General features: G+C 43.7%; 1 protein-coding gene across 1 annotated transcript; it reads right to left on the reverse strand.

Annotated features, from left to right (window-relative positions):
* Window positions 1-2,429: 2,429 nt before the first annotated feature.
* On the reverse strand, window positions 2,430-15,492 carry COPS8 (COP9 signalosome subunit 8). The gene is made up of 8 exons (XM_069584666.1): window positions 15,269-15,492; window positions 13,470-13,540; window positions 12,323-12,371; window positions 11,043-11,175; window positions 7,504-7,611; window positions 5,121-5,183; window positions 4,123-4,170; window positions 2,430-3,440 (listed from the first exon to the last, which is right to left on the reverse strand). Exons 1-8 carry the CDS (start codon window positions 15,488-15,490, stop codon window positions 3,361-3,363), a joined length of 774 nt encoding a protein of 257 aa, XP_069440767.1. The 5' UTR covers window positions 15,491-15,492; the 3' UTR covers window positions 2,430-3,360.
* Between the last annotated feature and the right edge of the window lie 220 nt (window positions 15,493-15,712).

Below are 15,712 nucleotides of genomic sequence, written 5' to 3' on the forward strand. Positions count from 1 at the left end.
AGTTGAATCCTCAGGGTGAATTCCTGAGAATTAGTTGCAGGAACAAAAAGCTCATCAATGCATATGCAATCCTTAGCTATTGCCAAATCCCTCTCTGTAAAAACTTCCAACATGAATTCCCACCAGCAAAGCATGAGAACCAATTTTCCCAGTTTTGCACCAGAATGCAATGCTGTATTCTTAGTTTTTGCCAGCTGGATGGGTTAAGTGCAGTGTTCTAATTTGCATCTCTCTTATTATAAAGTTGAACATCTATCCATGTTTATGATCCACTTTTGTAATTTTTTTGTGAGTTGTGTTCCTATCTTTTGTCATTTTTTTTCTTTAAATTCCCTCAATTTTTGTATTAAGAATACTACCAGCTCTTTATGTTGTAAATATTTTTTCTCAGTTGTCAGACATTGGGTTTATTTTTGGCCATGCAAATGTTTTATATTTAGTCAAACTGATTGTTCTTTTCTTTAATCCCAACTTTGAGCCAGAGGAACCTTTCCTTCGCCCAGGTGAAAGAGGAGTTCATCCACTTTTTCTTCTAGGACTGCTGCGCTTTCATTGTTTGACGTCAAGATCCTTGATCTATTCCAACTTCATTCTAATGGACTCTTGACTTTTCCAGTGGCTAACCAATCTTCCCAGAACCACTTGGTAAAATTCTACTTTTACCCCAGTGATCTGAGACGCCACCTTTGTCTGGTATTCATTTGGGTCTATTTCTCGTCTCTCTGTTTGTTTCCACTGGGCTGTCTGCTACTCGTGCTCCAGTGCCTTGCTGTGTTGGTGAGAGAGGCTCTGCACTGTTTAGATATCTGATAGCACCGTGCTCCCCACACCGTGACTGCAGAGGACTCTCAGTTGTCCATTTTGCTTGATTGGAGTTACTTAGACATTTAGAATTATTCCCACTGCCCGTTGGACTTAACAGCTGTAGTAGGAAAATGGTCTCCTAAAGATGTCATACTCTAACTTCTGGGACTGTGGGGAAGAGAAATTAAGATAGCAGATAAAATGAAGGTGACATGAGTTTGAGCAAGCTCCAGGAGTTGGTGATGGACAGGGAGGCCTGGTGTGCTGCGATCCATGGGGTTGCAAAGGTTGGACACGACTGAGTGACTGAATTTAACTGAATCATCCTATTTAAAACTAGATTATCCTGGATTTCCAGGTGGGACCAATGTAACCACAGGGACCCTTCAAAATGGAAGAGGTGGCAGGAAAGAGGACCTGAGGGGGCAGTGTGAAGGACTCAGCCCGACACTGCTGGCCATGAAGACGCAGGAAGAGGGCCATGAGCCGGGGGAGGCAGGCGGCCTCTGGGAGCTGCCACGGGCCAAGAGTCCCTGATGGCCTCCGAGGAACGCCGCCCTGCTGACAGCTGACGGTAGCCCAGGAGACTGACTCCGGTTTCCGAGCTGTGGAACCGTAAGAGGATGAACCCTGTGGCGTTAAGCCATCAAGGGTATGGTAATTTGCTACCACAGCAATAGGAAACCGATGCAACCTTCTCCACAAAAAAATCCACCTCTATGTCTAATAAAGCTTCTGGGCTTCAGTCTCCTCTTTCCAATACTACTGAAGCTGCACCAGGCTTCTCAGTGTTTCATTGGTGTGCCTTTCCCCTTTTAAAATTTAACAGCACAGTAGAGTGAAAGTTTTACAAGTGCTTCTTTTAATAGCAGTTGCGATTTCTTTGACACTTAGAAAATGCCGTTTCATCGTCCCCTGGCTCTACTGTTGCTTCTTGGACGAGAAAACCCTCCCCACCCTCCCCTCATGCTTTTAATATTTTGTTCTCAGTTTTCCGCAGTTTTACTACGATGTCTCCAGGTGTGATTCTTTGTATTTATCCTGTGTGGGGTTTTCTGAGCTTCTTGAATCTGTGGCTTGATTTTTTTCATCAGTTTTGGAAAATTCCTGGCCAGTGCTTCAGGTATTACCTTCCTTCTTCATCCTCTCTCGTCTTTGGCATCCAGTCACTGCCTGGTCTCTCTCTCTCTGCTCTGCAGCCATGTACCGAGCACTCTTTCCGGTAGGCTACCTTTTCTCTAAGTGCCTCAATCTGAATGGTTTCTGTTACCCTCCAGCTGCAGTTTTACCAACAGTTTACTCTAGTTTATACTAAAGGCACCTCGCTACTCCTAGTCTTTCAGGATCACTGAAGCCCAGAACAGCAAAACCTTAATTTAAAAGGTATTTAAAGTAACCATTAACATTTAACATTAACATTTAAATGTTAACAGTAGCTGAAATAGCCAGTAAAGTATAGTTTAAATGAGTGAAAACATGAGTCATGTCACTACCACTATATAGGTCATTTCTATTTAATTAAGATATTTGTACTTTAATAGAGACAATGGCCAACTAGAACTCATCCGCAGGAAGACAGGATAGTGAAACCTCTAGAAACTACCTTCAGTAAAACAGCTGAAGAATTCAATTAAATATTTATTGAACAAATGCAGAATAAATGAACTAGGGGGTGAATTTAACCTGAAGATACAATACACAACTTCAAATGTTCAGAGGGCTATCACACAAAAAAATGAAAGACTTGTTCAGTATTTCTCCCATGGGCAGAACTTGACCCAAGGGATAAACATAAGCAACCGATAGGCTGCAGACCAGACCACAAAGTGTATCACGTAATAGCTTCTTTCCCCAACAATGCATTCCACACTGACATCTCCCTTCTTCTGAAAGCAAATATTACCACTTCATACTTCTCCCAAATGTCTTAAATAAGTCTCACTTTCGTGGCAAGCCCTCCACCACCAGCAATGGATGTACTCACGCTCTCAGAAAAAAATCTAAAGCAAACTGGTTTACCAGGGAAATGGTCTTGTTCCTCAGCTCGGTCTCAGCATTTTGTATTTGTGATTCTCAGGTGGGCAGAGGAAAAGAGCATGGTCTCCAAAGAGGGTGTGAATTACTATCCCCAGCAATGCAGACACTGCCTCTGGGGTGTCCTCCTCACACCCCAATGCACCATGGCAACTACCAGCCTATGGTGCAGGTGGGAGGGAACGCGCTGTGCGCTGCGGCAGAAAGAACGCTTGACAACCACTATTCCACAAGAAGCAGGAGGGCTGTATTTTACGAGTCACTAGGAAATATAAACTGCATAATACTGATGGACTCCAAATTGTCAAACATTAAAAAATGAGAAATGTTTCAACAACCATTCAGCATGTTTTAAGGACAAAATATATATAATATACTTGATATTATATATGTATTTTATCACATACTCAGTAAAGTATGACGAGGTGATTCATCCATCCAATAAAATTGAAAATAAAAATTTTACATTTCTCTACTTGTCAGTATTCAGGCTTCTGAAGGTGGATCTTGAACTCAGAATGGTCAGTTTTCGAGGAAAGCCACATAATCGGTGAGTCTGGCTAACTGTTGCTCGTTGGGAATGGGTGGAACAGGGGCAGGCTCTGCACGTTAGAGAGAAAGACACTCAGTCAGACACCAGGGTCACAAAGCCGTGGTCCTGCCACTGACACCCTCCAATGCCTTTTACTTATCAAGAAGGAAACTTTCTTAGATTTACCTTGATCTTGGACATTTTAAAAAAACAAGCCAAGAAGCCTCAACTTCTGTGAGTAGTTTTCCCAAACTGGGAATAAAGGCATGTTTGGTTCTGTTGTTACTGAAGTTTCCATGTGAAGGTTAGAAACACTTTTAACAGGCAACACCTCTCCCAAGAGAACACAGCTCTTCTTAGAAAGACCCCTCCCCATATGACATTAATGTAATAATCACCCAGTGCTTACCACACAGAATATTAAATTGTCAGTGAACAGAAAACCCACAGAGGATCCCTTTTCAAAAAGCTTAGCTCTCACACGTCGGCCTGGAGCCAAGTCTGAGTCAGGGCTGGCGAGTGGCTCCATCAGGCCTGCCTGACATGACACCAGGGAGGGGCCCACTGCCTCCAGGGAAGCTATAGAGGGGACCCCCCACCGTGCATCCTTGTAACTAGATGGAGTACTATAAATACCACGTTAGGATTTAACCTCTTTGTCTACAACATGAGAGCTAACAAAAAGAAATAATACAAAAACAAAAGAGAAAAGTAACGAAATACTTTTTAAATGGACATATGAACATACATACCTGATAAGGGAATAAACCTGTTAAAGGAAACATCCAGGGCCCCTGCAACTGAACAAAACACACAGCCCGGTTATAGAAGCCTTGTCCAAAGCCTTCACACAGAACAGGACATTTCTAATGCAGTGGCATCCCAGTCATTCACTTCTCAGAGAAACAGCAATCACGCGCTACCTGATCACACCGGACTTTTTACTCCAGCAGCGTTCTCTCACCACCTAGATCGGCTGGGCCCTCTTCTGACCCCTCTTCTGCACCCTCAAAGGGCCGAGCACACGGTAGCTTGTGTACTTCCCTACCGTGGGTGGAGTCAACAACATCTGAACAACAGGAATTCAGAGCAGGTGGAACTCTGGGAGGGAGCCGATCTGAGTGTTTATGGAGATGGGCATGGAGCCCAGCTCTAAAGCCACGGCAGAAAAGGACATTCCTGGTAAGCAGCAAGGAAAGTGGCTCATTTCAGAGAGGAAGGCTCAGGGACTAGGAATTCAGATGGAGACAATGAGGACAGGCCAAATTCTTATGGCCTGAACAGGCCAGATAATTTTGTGAAAGTTAAAGCCACTCAAAGTCTTGTTTAGGAGAAGAGTCTACATGTTAACAGCATGAGGAGAAAAGAGGAATTTCTGAGTATCTTAAGTATCATTTTAAAAGGCAGCAGTTTACATATTAGAAATAAGCAGTGAGAAATGGCCCAATAAATAAAAGGATGGGAGATTATTAATGCTTAGTAAAAATTAAGTTGTAATCAGGATTATGGAAACATATACATATGGGTTTTTAATGAACAAAATACATTTTAAAAAATTAAAGTAAAACCAGATCATCTTTAAGATCCTTTCTACCGTAAGGGTCCATCACCCTCTATCTGTATTAAACATGAGTTACTTTCATGCTGTTGGCATGGTAGAACTTTGCATCAAAGCATTCATAGGCAACACCTGAAAACCTGCAGTGGTCTCAGAGTTCAGGCTGCACGGTGGACAAGCAGCTCCACCTACCTGGCTTCTTGGGCATGACCATCCTTGTGGTGGAGTCGGCTTGCCAGCCTTGTTCAAGGATACCTAAATCATGTATTTAACACAGAAATGTATTTTAAAAACAGAAACTCTACTTACAAGATCCACAATATATCACTGATGTTACCTGTATGGGAGGTCCAACATGGGTAGATGAACCTGTAATGTGTATTTTCAATACAGAGGTATCCTAGAGACAGCATTCTCATGGGAACTTATTTGGGAAATACCTTTCTGAAACATCCATGAAAGCCTCATTTTATTCTATCAGGCTGACATAGTCACTAAAAAGTGATCAGTTTTCTATAATATATGTATTATGGTATTAACCAGATCGAACTATTAAAAAGAGACATAAGGAAGACGTCTACAGTACTCTTTCTAATCCTGACATCAGGAGTAACAAAGATGACGGGGAGGATAAAAACAGCACAGAGACACCACACGGAGGCCGGTCAGCAGGTACTGCGCTGGGCGCTCCTACAGGGGTCACGTTATGCAACCACCCAATAGCTCTGTGAAGCTCATCGTAACTGCACAGATGCGGAAAATGAAGCTCAGAGAATCCCAGGAATGTGTCTTAGGTTGCACAGCTAGCATGGAGAAGTGGACCAGGATCACAGGCAGACAGTTGTTAAGTATGGACTTTGGGATATATTATTTATTATGGATTAATTTTAATATATTTTAATCTATAATCAATAAATTATGGATTAATTTCAAAAGAAGAGTCAAAATACATGTCTGTATGCGTAAGTAACAGTATGATTTACTCCAAGGACATTCATTAACCAGCCATTTATGCATCTATAACTGTGGTAGGCCTCAGAAATTCATGATATGTGGTGCTTAATGGTGACGTTTCGACTGGAGAACCCAAAATGTCCAACACCATAAAACAGTGCTGCAAGATACGTGCAGTATTAATATTCCAGAGCAACCTGGACAGGGGAGGGTAGACTGGTCAGGACCTGAGAGACGAAAATGCAGAAGCACATCTGGAAGCCAGCGGGTGAGAGTAGGGTGCAGACACCTCTAGGTTACTGGTAAGAAATGGTGGAGAAAAACTGGGCTGAAAGGCATACGAGGAGGAGATTGCCTTCATCAAGGAAGGGTGAAACCAGGGTTTCTATAGGTCCAGATCCATTAAAACCTACTTTCTTAAAATAACAAACAAACCCCACCTCCATGTTGATTTTCAAAGGAAAATATATAAAGACGTTAGCGGAGTTTAAGCTTAGAATTATGAATACAATGTTACCTGCCCAGCGTATCTAAGAGCATATGGCGTGCACACCCTGAATTTCCTCCATGTCGCACACATTCTCTACCACCTGTAAAAGCTGTGATGTAACCGGGGGCTCAGAGGTGGGAAAGTCACCAAACACTCGAGTCTACACCTCCATCCGCTGCCTCTTTCCTCCAATGACCTACTGTTCTCACCACCTTCCTTTCCCCTCCCTCCACTGGTCAACAGCAGCTCTAATTTTTCCTTCCTGGACATCAACTTGGAGGGCTCAGCACTGTTTAGTAGAGTAGAAGTTGATCAAAGGTATTAGAGATAAAAGTAGAAAATATTCAGGGGTCAGACCCCGGGTGCCGTGATAAGAAGTAACTACCCAAACAGTGAGGAGGTTCAGTAAGGAAAGAGTTATTAATACTAACACATGCAACAAGGGTTTATCTCAAAGATGAAGTCAAATTTTAATCTCATAGAAATCGCAATGCATTCCTTCACAAAGCTCCTGTTTTAAGACATCTTTATTGCTGCCTATCTTTGGTAAAAAGCACTTTAAAGGTAAACACAAACCCAATATTTCTTATTCATATTCAGAAGTCCAAAAAATTCTATGAATCAAAAAATTTTCTTTAACTCATGTGTTGGCAAATCTGATGCAGACCCCAAAGTCTGCGTACAGCCTCCTCTCACGCCAACTGCGGGGACACACGTGCTCTGCGGGAACCACGGGTGGGCTTGGTCACCAGGTGCTGGCTGCCTGGGGCTGTGTGGTGTACGCCTCCTATCACCTTTCTAAAGAACTCACACGACCTAAATTCCGAAACGTGTCCTGTCCCAATGGCTTCAGATAAGGGCTTGTGGACCTATGATTTACATTCCATTTTCTTTGAAAGCAGAAAGTGAAAGTGAAGTCACTCAGAAGTGTTCAACTCTTTGCAACCCCATGGACACCAGGCTCCTCCGTCCATGGGATTTTCTAGGCAAGAGTACTGGAGTGGGTTGCCATTTCCTTCTCCAGGGAACTTCCCGACCCAGGGATGGAACCCAGGTCTCCCACATTGTAGACAGACACTTTCCATCTGAGCCACCAGGGAAGTCTGAAAGCAGAAAGTAGGCCTCAAATACCTTTCACAGCCTCCTCCACCGGAAGTCCAACAAAGGCTGCGAAATCGTCGGCGATGATCGAGGTGTAGGCTTGGGAGACCAGGGCAAAGGCTCGTCTCCGGGTTGCATCTGTCGTGGGAGTGAAGGTTTGGCAGACAGTGAACCAAAAGAGCTGCCAGTTTTGAAACACACAATTAAACTACATCACAGCCCTTCTCCAAATTTGGTAAGAAAAACTAGATCAACCTAAAGATTTCTGCATCTACAGGCACAGCTATAGGCACCTAAGATGTAAGAAGGGCTCAAATATTGCTCAATCAACACTAAATCATTCAATTGTGTCCAACTCTGTTCGACCCCATGGACCATAGCCCACCAGGCTCCTCTGTCCATGGGATTCTCCAGGCAAGAATACTGGAGTGGGTTGCCATGCCCTCCTCCAGGGGATCTTCCAGACCCAGAGATGAAACCTGTGTCCCCTGCAGCTCCTGCACTGGCAGGTGGGTTCTTCACCACTGAGCCACCAAAGAAAGAACATGAAAGTGAAAGAGAGAGTCCGACTCTGCGACCCCACAGACTATATAGTCCACGGGATTCTCCAGGCCAGAATACTGGAGAGAGTGGCCTTTCCCTTCTCCAGGGGATCTTTCTAACCCAGAGATCGAACCCAGGTCTCCCACATTGCAGATGGATGCTTTACCAGCTGAGCCATAAGGGAAGCTGAACATCCAACTGAGCCATAAGAGAAGCTGAACCACCAAGGAACATGCATTTCTTACACTTTCTCTGAATGAAAAACATCTCAGGTTAAAAAAAAAAAACTCAGGTGACAATAAAAATTACAAAGATGGAAAAAAAATTACTACAGATAGGACTCCAACTCTAAGAAAACTTCATTTGTATTTGGGATGTATATTTCAAAATTTCTCTTTATCCCACTTACAAACATTGGACTGACTAGAACAGAAATTACCTTCTCCCAGGATCAGTGGTCCTTTCTCAGCAGGGTTTCTGACACAGGACCACACCTGGGAGCTGCTGAACAAACCTGATAACCAGAGCCCCCTTCCTAACTTTCAAGTCTGCTCTGAACTCTTGACTTGACATCATTCAAGTGCAAATCCCAAAGTGGAGCCCTGAGCCCCACAGGAAGGGGTTGTAAACAACTCCAGCAACAAAACTTCCCTAGAGACCACACATGGGCTCCCCCAGGCTTAAATTTCCACATTAAGTAATTCAGGAATGAAGCACGTGACTTCGACATGCTTAGGAATTATGGAGTTTACCTTCCACATTTAATAGGCAAGTGTACACATACAAGATAGCCCTGGACATAAGAAAACCCGCCCCCACTCCTGGGACCCTGTTACAGCCACACCAACCCCCGCAGACACCCTCTGCTTCAAAGCGGCCTGCTGGTTCTGCTTGCACCGCTCACCGTTGTGCTTCTCAGGCACTTCGTTACATCTCTATGTGGTCTGAACCCCCCTCCTCTCCTCTCTTCCTGGGTCTATTTATAAACCCTCCGCGCTGGGCACTGGAGCTCACTGCCATCTGCGCCCTTCTCTGACCTCACAGCATCACTTACTTACTTAACAGGCAATCTTTTACCACCCTCAGTGTGCACTGCACCCCTCCCCACCCCGTCATCCCGACTTCTCTACAGGAGGGCTTTCACATCCTTTTATCCCCCAAGGGGCCCGGCACCGCTAAGGAAGGGTGTGCTGCACACAGGCTTGTGGAAGGTCCCACGGGAACCCAAGTGGGCCCGACCCCAGCCTTTGGGCTCGCCTCTTCCTTAGACATCGCTGAGAGTCAACCCTGTTGCTTCCTTTCTCCCTGAGCCTAACTGCCTCCCGGCTTTCATGGAGCCATTATTTGCTTCACTTCCAATTCCTTCCTTCATTCCTACCCACTTTCAGCAAATGACCTTAAAGTAGGCTTCTAACACAGCTGAGAGATAAAAGCTTTTATCTATTGAAAGCTACAGACATTCAACAGAGAAGAACCCCGAGCAACAATGAAAGAGGAAAACACAAGTGTACAGCAAAAGCTTCATTCCTTTGATAAGCCTCCCATATTTTAGAAACATTTACTTTCAAGTTCAAGTACTCTGGTCAGATTTTCAGAGTTGAAAAAGGGACCAGAACAAGACAAGACTGTGAATGAAAGAGAAAATCATGGAGAGAAGAGAAACATCCCGGGGAAGGCAGAGTGGAAGGACAAGGCAGCAGGCGTAAAGGCCACGCGAACCACAGCATCAGTCAGGGGCCGAGCCCCTCAGGCTGCTTTTAACCCCTCAGCACAAATGAACCTGACACCTGCATCCTGACCGGGCACCGGTCACCTCAGCAATGAGACGTGCAGCCTCAGGAGGGCATGCATCAGAATGGCAAGCAGGAAGGTGGATAAGCTGAGCTGGCACCTAGTGTCGCTGGCAGTTCTTCATGGGACAAAGTCTCAGGGAGATCTTGAGAGATCGCTTATTCTGTTGCTCAACGAATACGTCAGCATGCCTAAGACCTACCAGGAACTGCCGATGCCAGTGCTAGAGACAGAGCGGAAGGTGAGGCAGCTGCCCTTTGCAACCCACCTCTGCCCTTAAACCCCACGGAGGCTGGCCACCCAGACCTTGGCACCTGGGCTCGCGTACTGGGTGAACGTGGGTCCGCGGGGCAGGGAATGTACTTCCTCAACCCCCTCCCTGTCTTGCTCTGGATCTGAATTTCTCAGGGCGTACACAATGACGCCAAGGTTGTTTTCTGTGTGAATATCCAAAGTCACCCCTACTGTGCCAGGGCGGCCTGTTCTCCTATTTGTCACGCACACTGTTCTGCTTTACCAGGCCAAGAATGAGGTACACTTCAGAGGCAATCTTTGCCTTCTGCTCCCCTGAAAAGTTGACATCCCTTGCCAGAGTGATGAGCAGTATTCAATAATTCTTGCTCACTGACACTCCAGAGCAGGAAAGTAGATAATGAAGGCAGGAATTAACCAGAGACACAAGGCAACAATATGAAGTAACAGTGTAACACATAAAAGAGCGGAAGCAGACACTGGGAGAACAGAGAGAGAGAGGCAGGGGAGAGTTCTGGTGCGCTAGGCTGCATTAGACTGGTAATTTTAAAAAAAAGGGGGAGGGTTAAAAAAAGTTTATCTATGTCCTAAATTGATTAGTCATAAATCCAGAAGTGGAAGAAAGTCCATGAAAGGCTGAGGTTCACAGAGTCCATAGGAGTCTCTACTTTCAAATATGTGGGGTTTAAGTCTTATTCCCTTGAAATTACTGGAATATTACAAAATTTCATTTAAGTAGCAAAAATCATCTCTTACTTACTGATAAGCAACTTCAGTCTAGAGTTAAATTAAGAGGCAGCAAGGCCCTCAACTGCTGATACAAACTCAAGTGACATGAAATCAAAGCATAATTTTAGCAAACTTAAAAAAGAATTCTGAAAACTTCCCCAATTCACCGAGCAGAGAATATCTATTTTTCAAACACATTGAGTTACTCCAACACTTTAAGTCTAGTCTAATTGCTTATCCACAGAGGACACTACCTCTGAGAGCCTCCATGATTGGCTGGACGGCCTCAGACCACTGATGAGCGTTGATGGTGCTGTAGATCCCAGGGAAGTCCCTCTGCCAGATCCGCTGGCCAACTGACCAGATCCCCCCAAGTTCAGAGTTTGCCTGCAAGAAAGATTACTGCCTTTGAGGACACTCATTCTGCACATATACCAACAACTGAAGCTTAAAGCATAATGCAGCATTTAACAGCTGTAACTGCTTCGGCCCAATCACTTTCAAAAAGGTTTTTAAATGCTGTGATTACTACTATAGAATTTATTGGCATGTTTCATACGGATTTTTATTAAAAAATTAAGGCACAAGAAAGTAGTCCAAAAATATTTCACATAAATTTAGGAATTAGTTATATGAAACACTTTTTTTAAACAATGTTTTATTTACATTTCATATATATACTATATAGACCTAACATTATATATACATGTACATAAAATACATATACCTAAGGGCAAAAGTAATAGCAAAATGGCTAATAATATAGACTCTCAATCTAAGATGTCATAAAATGTGGCAGAAGGATAGCATTTCCACTAATAACACTGAAACTATGCATATAATTTATATCTTTAAGTCAATGGCTCTGGAGGAACATTCCAAACTTACTTAATAGAATGTGGAGGAAAAACAGTATAAATACTAATCTGGTCTGCTCCTGAATATCAATAATGAATAAAGGGATTTAGGTAAATTCTTGTTAATGTTTTGTGAATGTACGAGAAACTCACTTCACATTTATGTGAGACACAGTGGATCATCAGAAATCATAAATTTACTTCTTTCCATCTTGGAAGAAACTATTACGTGAATTCATCTACTCTCTCATGAAAAACAAGAAATCTAAAATCCTAGTTACCAAAAAAAAATCTTAATGCTCTGAATAACTATTACTGTTAGGGTGTTCTTATAAATTATATTACTTGCAAAATAAATAACATTTAGAAAACTGCACAAATCAGTTAAAAAGAAAATAATAAAACAACTCAAACTTCTATCTAAACTAACTCAGTTGTTTGTCAGGTAAAGTGACACTTATAAAGTATGTTAGGAAACCTGATCAGAAAGAGTTGAGCACAGATTTGTACTCCATTCAAGGGAAATTAAGATTAGCGGAATCTAGATCTATTCTTTAAATTTAAAGGCAGTTTTTAATAACTTTCGTGAATCACATGAGAAAGAAAACAGAAACTTTGCTTTTTAAGTGAATGGCATCACTATATTGAAGCAGTAAGATATTCTGAGGAATACTTACAGATTTTATAGCAGGTGGTATTCTTTTCCAAAGATATCTTGCATTGTTCCTAATTTACATCCCCCCCAAGAAAGAACAAGCAATTTTTAAAAATCACCTCAGTAACTATTTAGAATTTTAGATCCCATTGCAAACACACAGAAGTATACTTTAAAATTCTCTATATAATACAAAATGAAATTTAGTTTTACATGAATTTCTCCAGGGAAAGTAAGAGTGGTTTTCCAGATAAGACATGAAATATTTTTATCAAACTAACATCCTGCCGTTTTTAGTAAACTTTTTAATAATTCAGATCTTAAATTGAGGCAACAATGTAAAGACTTAAATTAAAAAAAAAAAAAGACTTAAATAGAACTGTCTAAACCATTCATATATAAAATAAACAAATTCATACACTTTCAAAGTTGTAGCATTCCTAACAATACGCATAGTACACAACGCTTTTCTCCTTATCATGACCCCTCCTCCTACGAGTGAGCATACAGGCACCAAAATTTCAAGGCAGCTTTTTCTTTTTTTAAAGAGTCTGGAAGCTTGAAAGACAAGAAGCATATGACGAAAGCATTATAAAACAGGAAAGGTAATTTGTATGCTACATGAGTAATGAAAACCTCAGTTTAGTTTAGAAGGTACAAAAGGAAAAGGTTTAGAATTTAAAGCAAAATTTAACAGCAACCATCAGTGGGATGCAGCACTGCAAGGGGCTCTTTTTGCACAATTACACTCTCCCACTGTCCTCCAATGAACATGAATTAGGGATAATTAGAAAACAAAGCCTTTCAAGACGTGTTATACATTGACAACAAATTCCTTTTGGCTTTCTCAACTTTCCCTTTTAGTTTCTCTTAGTCTACTGATTACATGGGAAGGTTTTATAACCAGAGGAAAAAAAAGATCAATAGATTTAAAGGAATTTATTGACACGGCAGTTTCTCATAATAAATTGGAAATGTTTCTTAGAAGGAATATATAAAACAGGTGTATTTCAAAACAACTCAGCCTAATCATAATTTCTTAAGTCATGATTCAATATATGAAATAAGCAGCACAGCTCCCTGGACCTATGTTTCAGTGATACGACTTCAGCATAAGAACGGTTTCCTGAGGAAGATGCTTCTCTTAGCTTTAGGTAGAAGGTACTTACATGTCATTATGGAGCAGATACAAAGCTAGAAGCTGACCATACACTGGGGGTGTAGCAATTCCTCCTGGAGCCTGTAAGGCCAAAAAAACCAGACAGAAATAAACCTCATTTATTCTTTTATGTTTTAGAAAGTATTTTCTTAACTCACCTAAAGTGAAGTTGCTCAGTCGTGCCTGTCTCTTTGTGACCCCATGGACAGTAGCCTGCATCAAGCTCCTCCATCCGTGGGATTTTCCAGGCAAGAGTACTGGAGTGGGTTGCCATTGCCTTCTCCAGGGAATCTTCCTGACCCAGGGATCGAACCCAGGTCTCCCGCATTGTAGACAGACGCTTTACCGTAGAGTAAGCATATTTTATAGCAGTTGTTATTATGGATGGAGAAAGAGTGTAGGGAAGCATCATACACCAAAACCCAGAGGATTATATTTAGCTCTTTGATCAGCTGCGATTCCTCTGTCTGGGCTTCTGTGTATTCATACACGCAAAAATATTTGAACGCTATCCCTTTCCCAATTTTCAAATTCTTATTTTGTTGTACTACTATAAGAAATGTCTCCAACAGATTCCTAAAGCAATATGATTAATTCTGCCCACTATACCAAACACATTGAATATCTAAGTAAACACATAATAAAGAGACAAACATCAGCTGAGTTACAAAACAGCTGAGTTACAAAAACATTCTTCTCCTCACTCAATTTCAGTTCATTCAGGAGACATCTATAAAGTGTCTACCGGAGAGCTGCTGCTTCTGGCAGCTGTCTCCTTTGGTTAATTAACTTTTTATATCAACACTATAAATGCCATTAAGTGCCTTTCTACGAAAAAAACCTTGTTACTTTAGTAGTTGCATGATACAATGTCACCTGCTCTTCTAAAGACAAGGGGCTTCCCTGGTGGCTCAGGCTAGTAAAGAATCTGCCTGCAATGGGGGAGAACGACCGGGGTTCGATCCCTGGGTGAGGAAGATCCCCTAGAGGGGGGCATGACAACCCACTCCAGTATTCTTCCCCAGAGAATTCCATGGGCAGAGGAGCCTGTGGACTCCTGGGGTCGCAAAAGAGTCGGACACGACTGAGCGACACACACACAACAGTTGGACAAGACTAACCGACACACAGACACACACACACAGGCAAAAGAGTAGGACACAACTGAGCCACACACACACACACTACAAAAGACTCGGATATGACTGAGTGACACACAACACACACACGAGTCGGACACGACTGAGCAACACACAAAGATACCACACACACTCGCGCACACACGAGTCGGACACGACTGAACGACACACACACAAAAGTCGGACGCGACTGAGAGACACACACACACCACACACACGCAAGAGTCGGACACGACTGGGCGACACACACACGACAAACAGCAAGCTTCCGTGCTAACGTGAGGCTAAGGGCTTTCTGAATCAAGCAAAGGTTACAGCGGTCACACCTCCGTCTGTGGCCGTGCCTGCACTACAGTCTTAATAAGCCCCATTTCTGCACCTCTCCCCACAGCGCAGAGGCAAGACGTTTAGTCCAGCACAGAAGCGTATGGAGGGTGTGAGGGGCAAAGACGCACAGTGGTTCCGGGCTCACTAGCTGAACACACACAGCGAAAGGCTCCCGGCGAGTCTGGGGGGACCAGGCCCGGGCGCTCAGCCCAGCCCTCCGAGATTCTCACGCCAGCTCCTGCGCCCTCCCGGCGCCGGCCCCGAGCCCCGCGGGCCCCAGGCCCCGTTGCCCTGGAGACCGAGGCCGCCGGAGGCCTCGCGACCCCGCCAGGCGGACGGCTACCTCGAGCTCCTGGTTCTCGCACTGATCCAGCAACTTTCTGAAACTAAAAGAACTTTCCGCCATCACCGCCACTGGCATTTTCCCAGTCGGTTCCCCGTCTCGCCTCCTCAGCAGAACCGGGCCCCACTCTGTCCCTAGGGGCGTCGCGCCTGCGATGACGTAAAAGCCGAGGGCGCCGCCGAGCGCCCCTGCGCAAGCGCCTCGTTGGTTCCGCTGCGTCATCAGACGTCGCTCTGACCGGCCCTCTCGGTGCCCTGGAGGACTGACCGGGCTTCTGGGAAGCCGCTGTCCCAGCTCATGGCAAAGGCTGGGCGGGAGGAGCTCCGTGAATAGTTGAGTACTTTTGCTATGGTTTTTCCAGTGGTTGTGTATGGATGTGAGGCTTGGACTGTAAAGAAAGCTGAGCGCCGAAGAATTGATGCTTTTCAACTGTGGTGTTGGAGA

The sequence above is a fragment of the Ovis canadensis genome, chromosome 1 (genome assembly GCF_042477335.2).
Source record: "Ovis canadensis isolate MfBH-ARS-UI-01 breed Bighorn chromosome 1, ARS-UI_OviCan_v2, whole genome shotgun sequence".
Taxonomy (NCBI): Eukaryota; Metazoa; Chordata; class Mammalia; order Artiodactyla; family Bovidae; genus Ovis; species Ovis canadensis.

Coding starts and splice junctions, on each gene's coding strand:
- COPS8 (XM_069584666.1), bottom strand. CDS start 15,490: ATGACGCAGCGGAACCAACGAGGCGCTTGCGCAGGGGCGCTCGGCGGC. Junction 12,372..13,469: donor TATCTGCTCCATAATGACAT/GTAAGTACCTTC, acceptor GATGTAAATTAG/GAACAATGCAAGATATCTTT. Junction 5,184..7,503: donor GGTGGAGGAGGCTGTGAAAG/GTATTTGAGGCC, acceptor TACATGATTTAG/GTATCCTTGAACAAGGCTGG.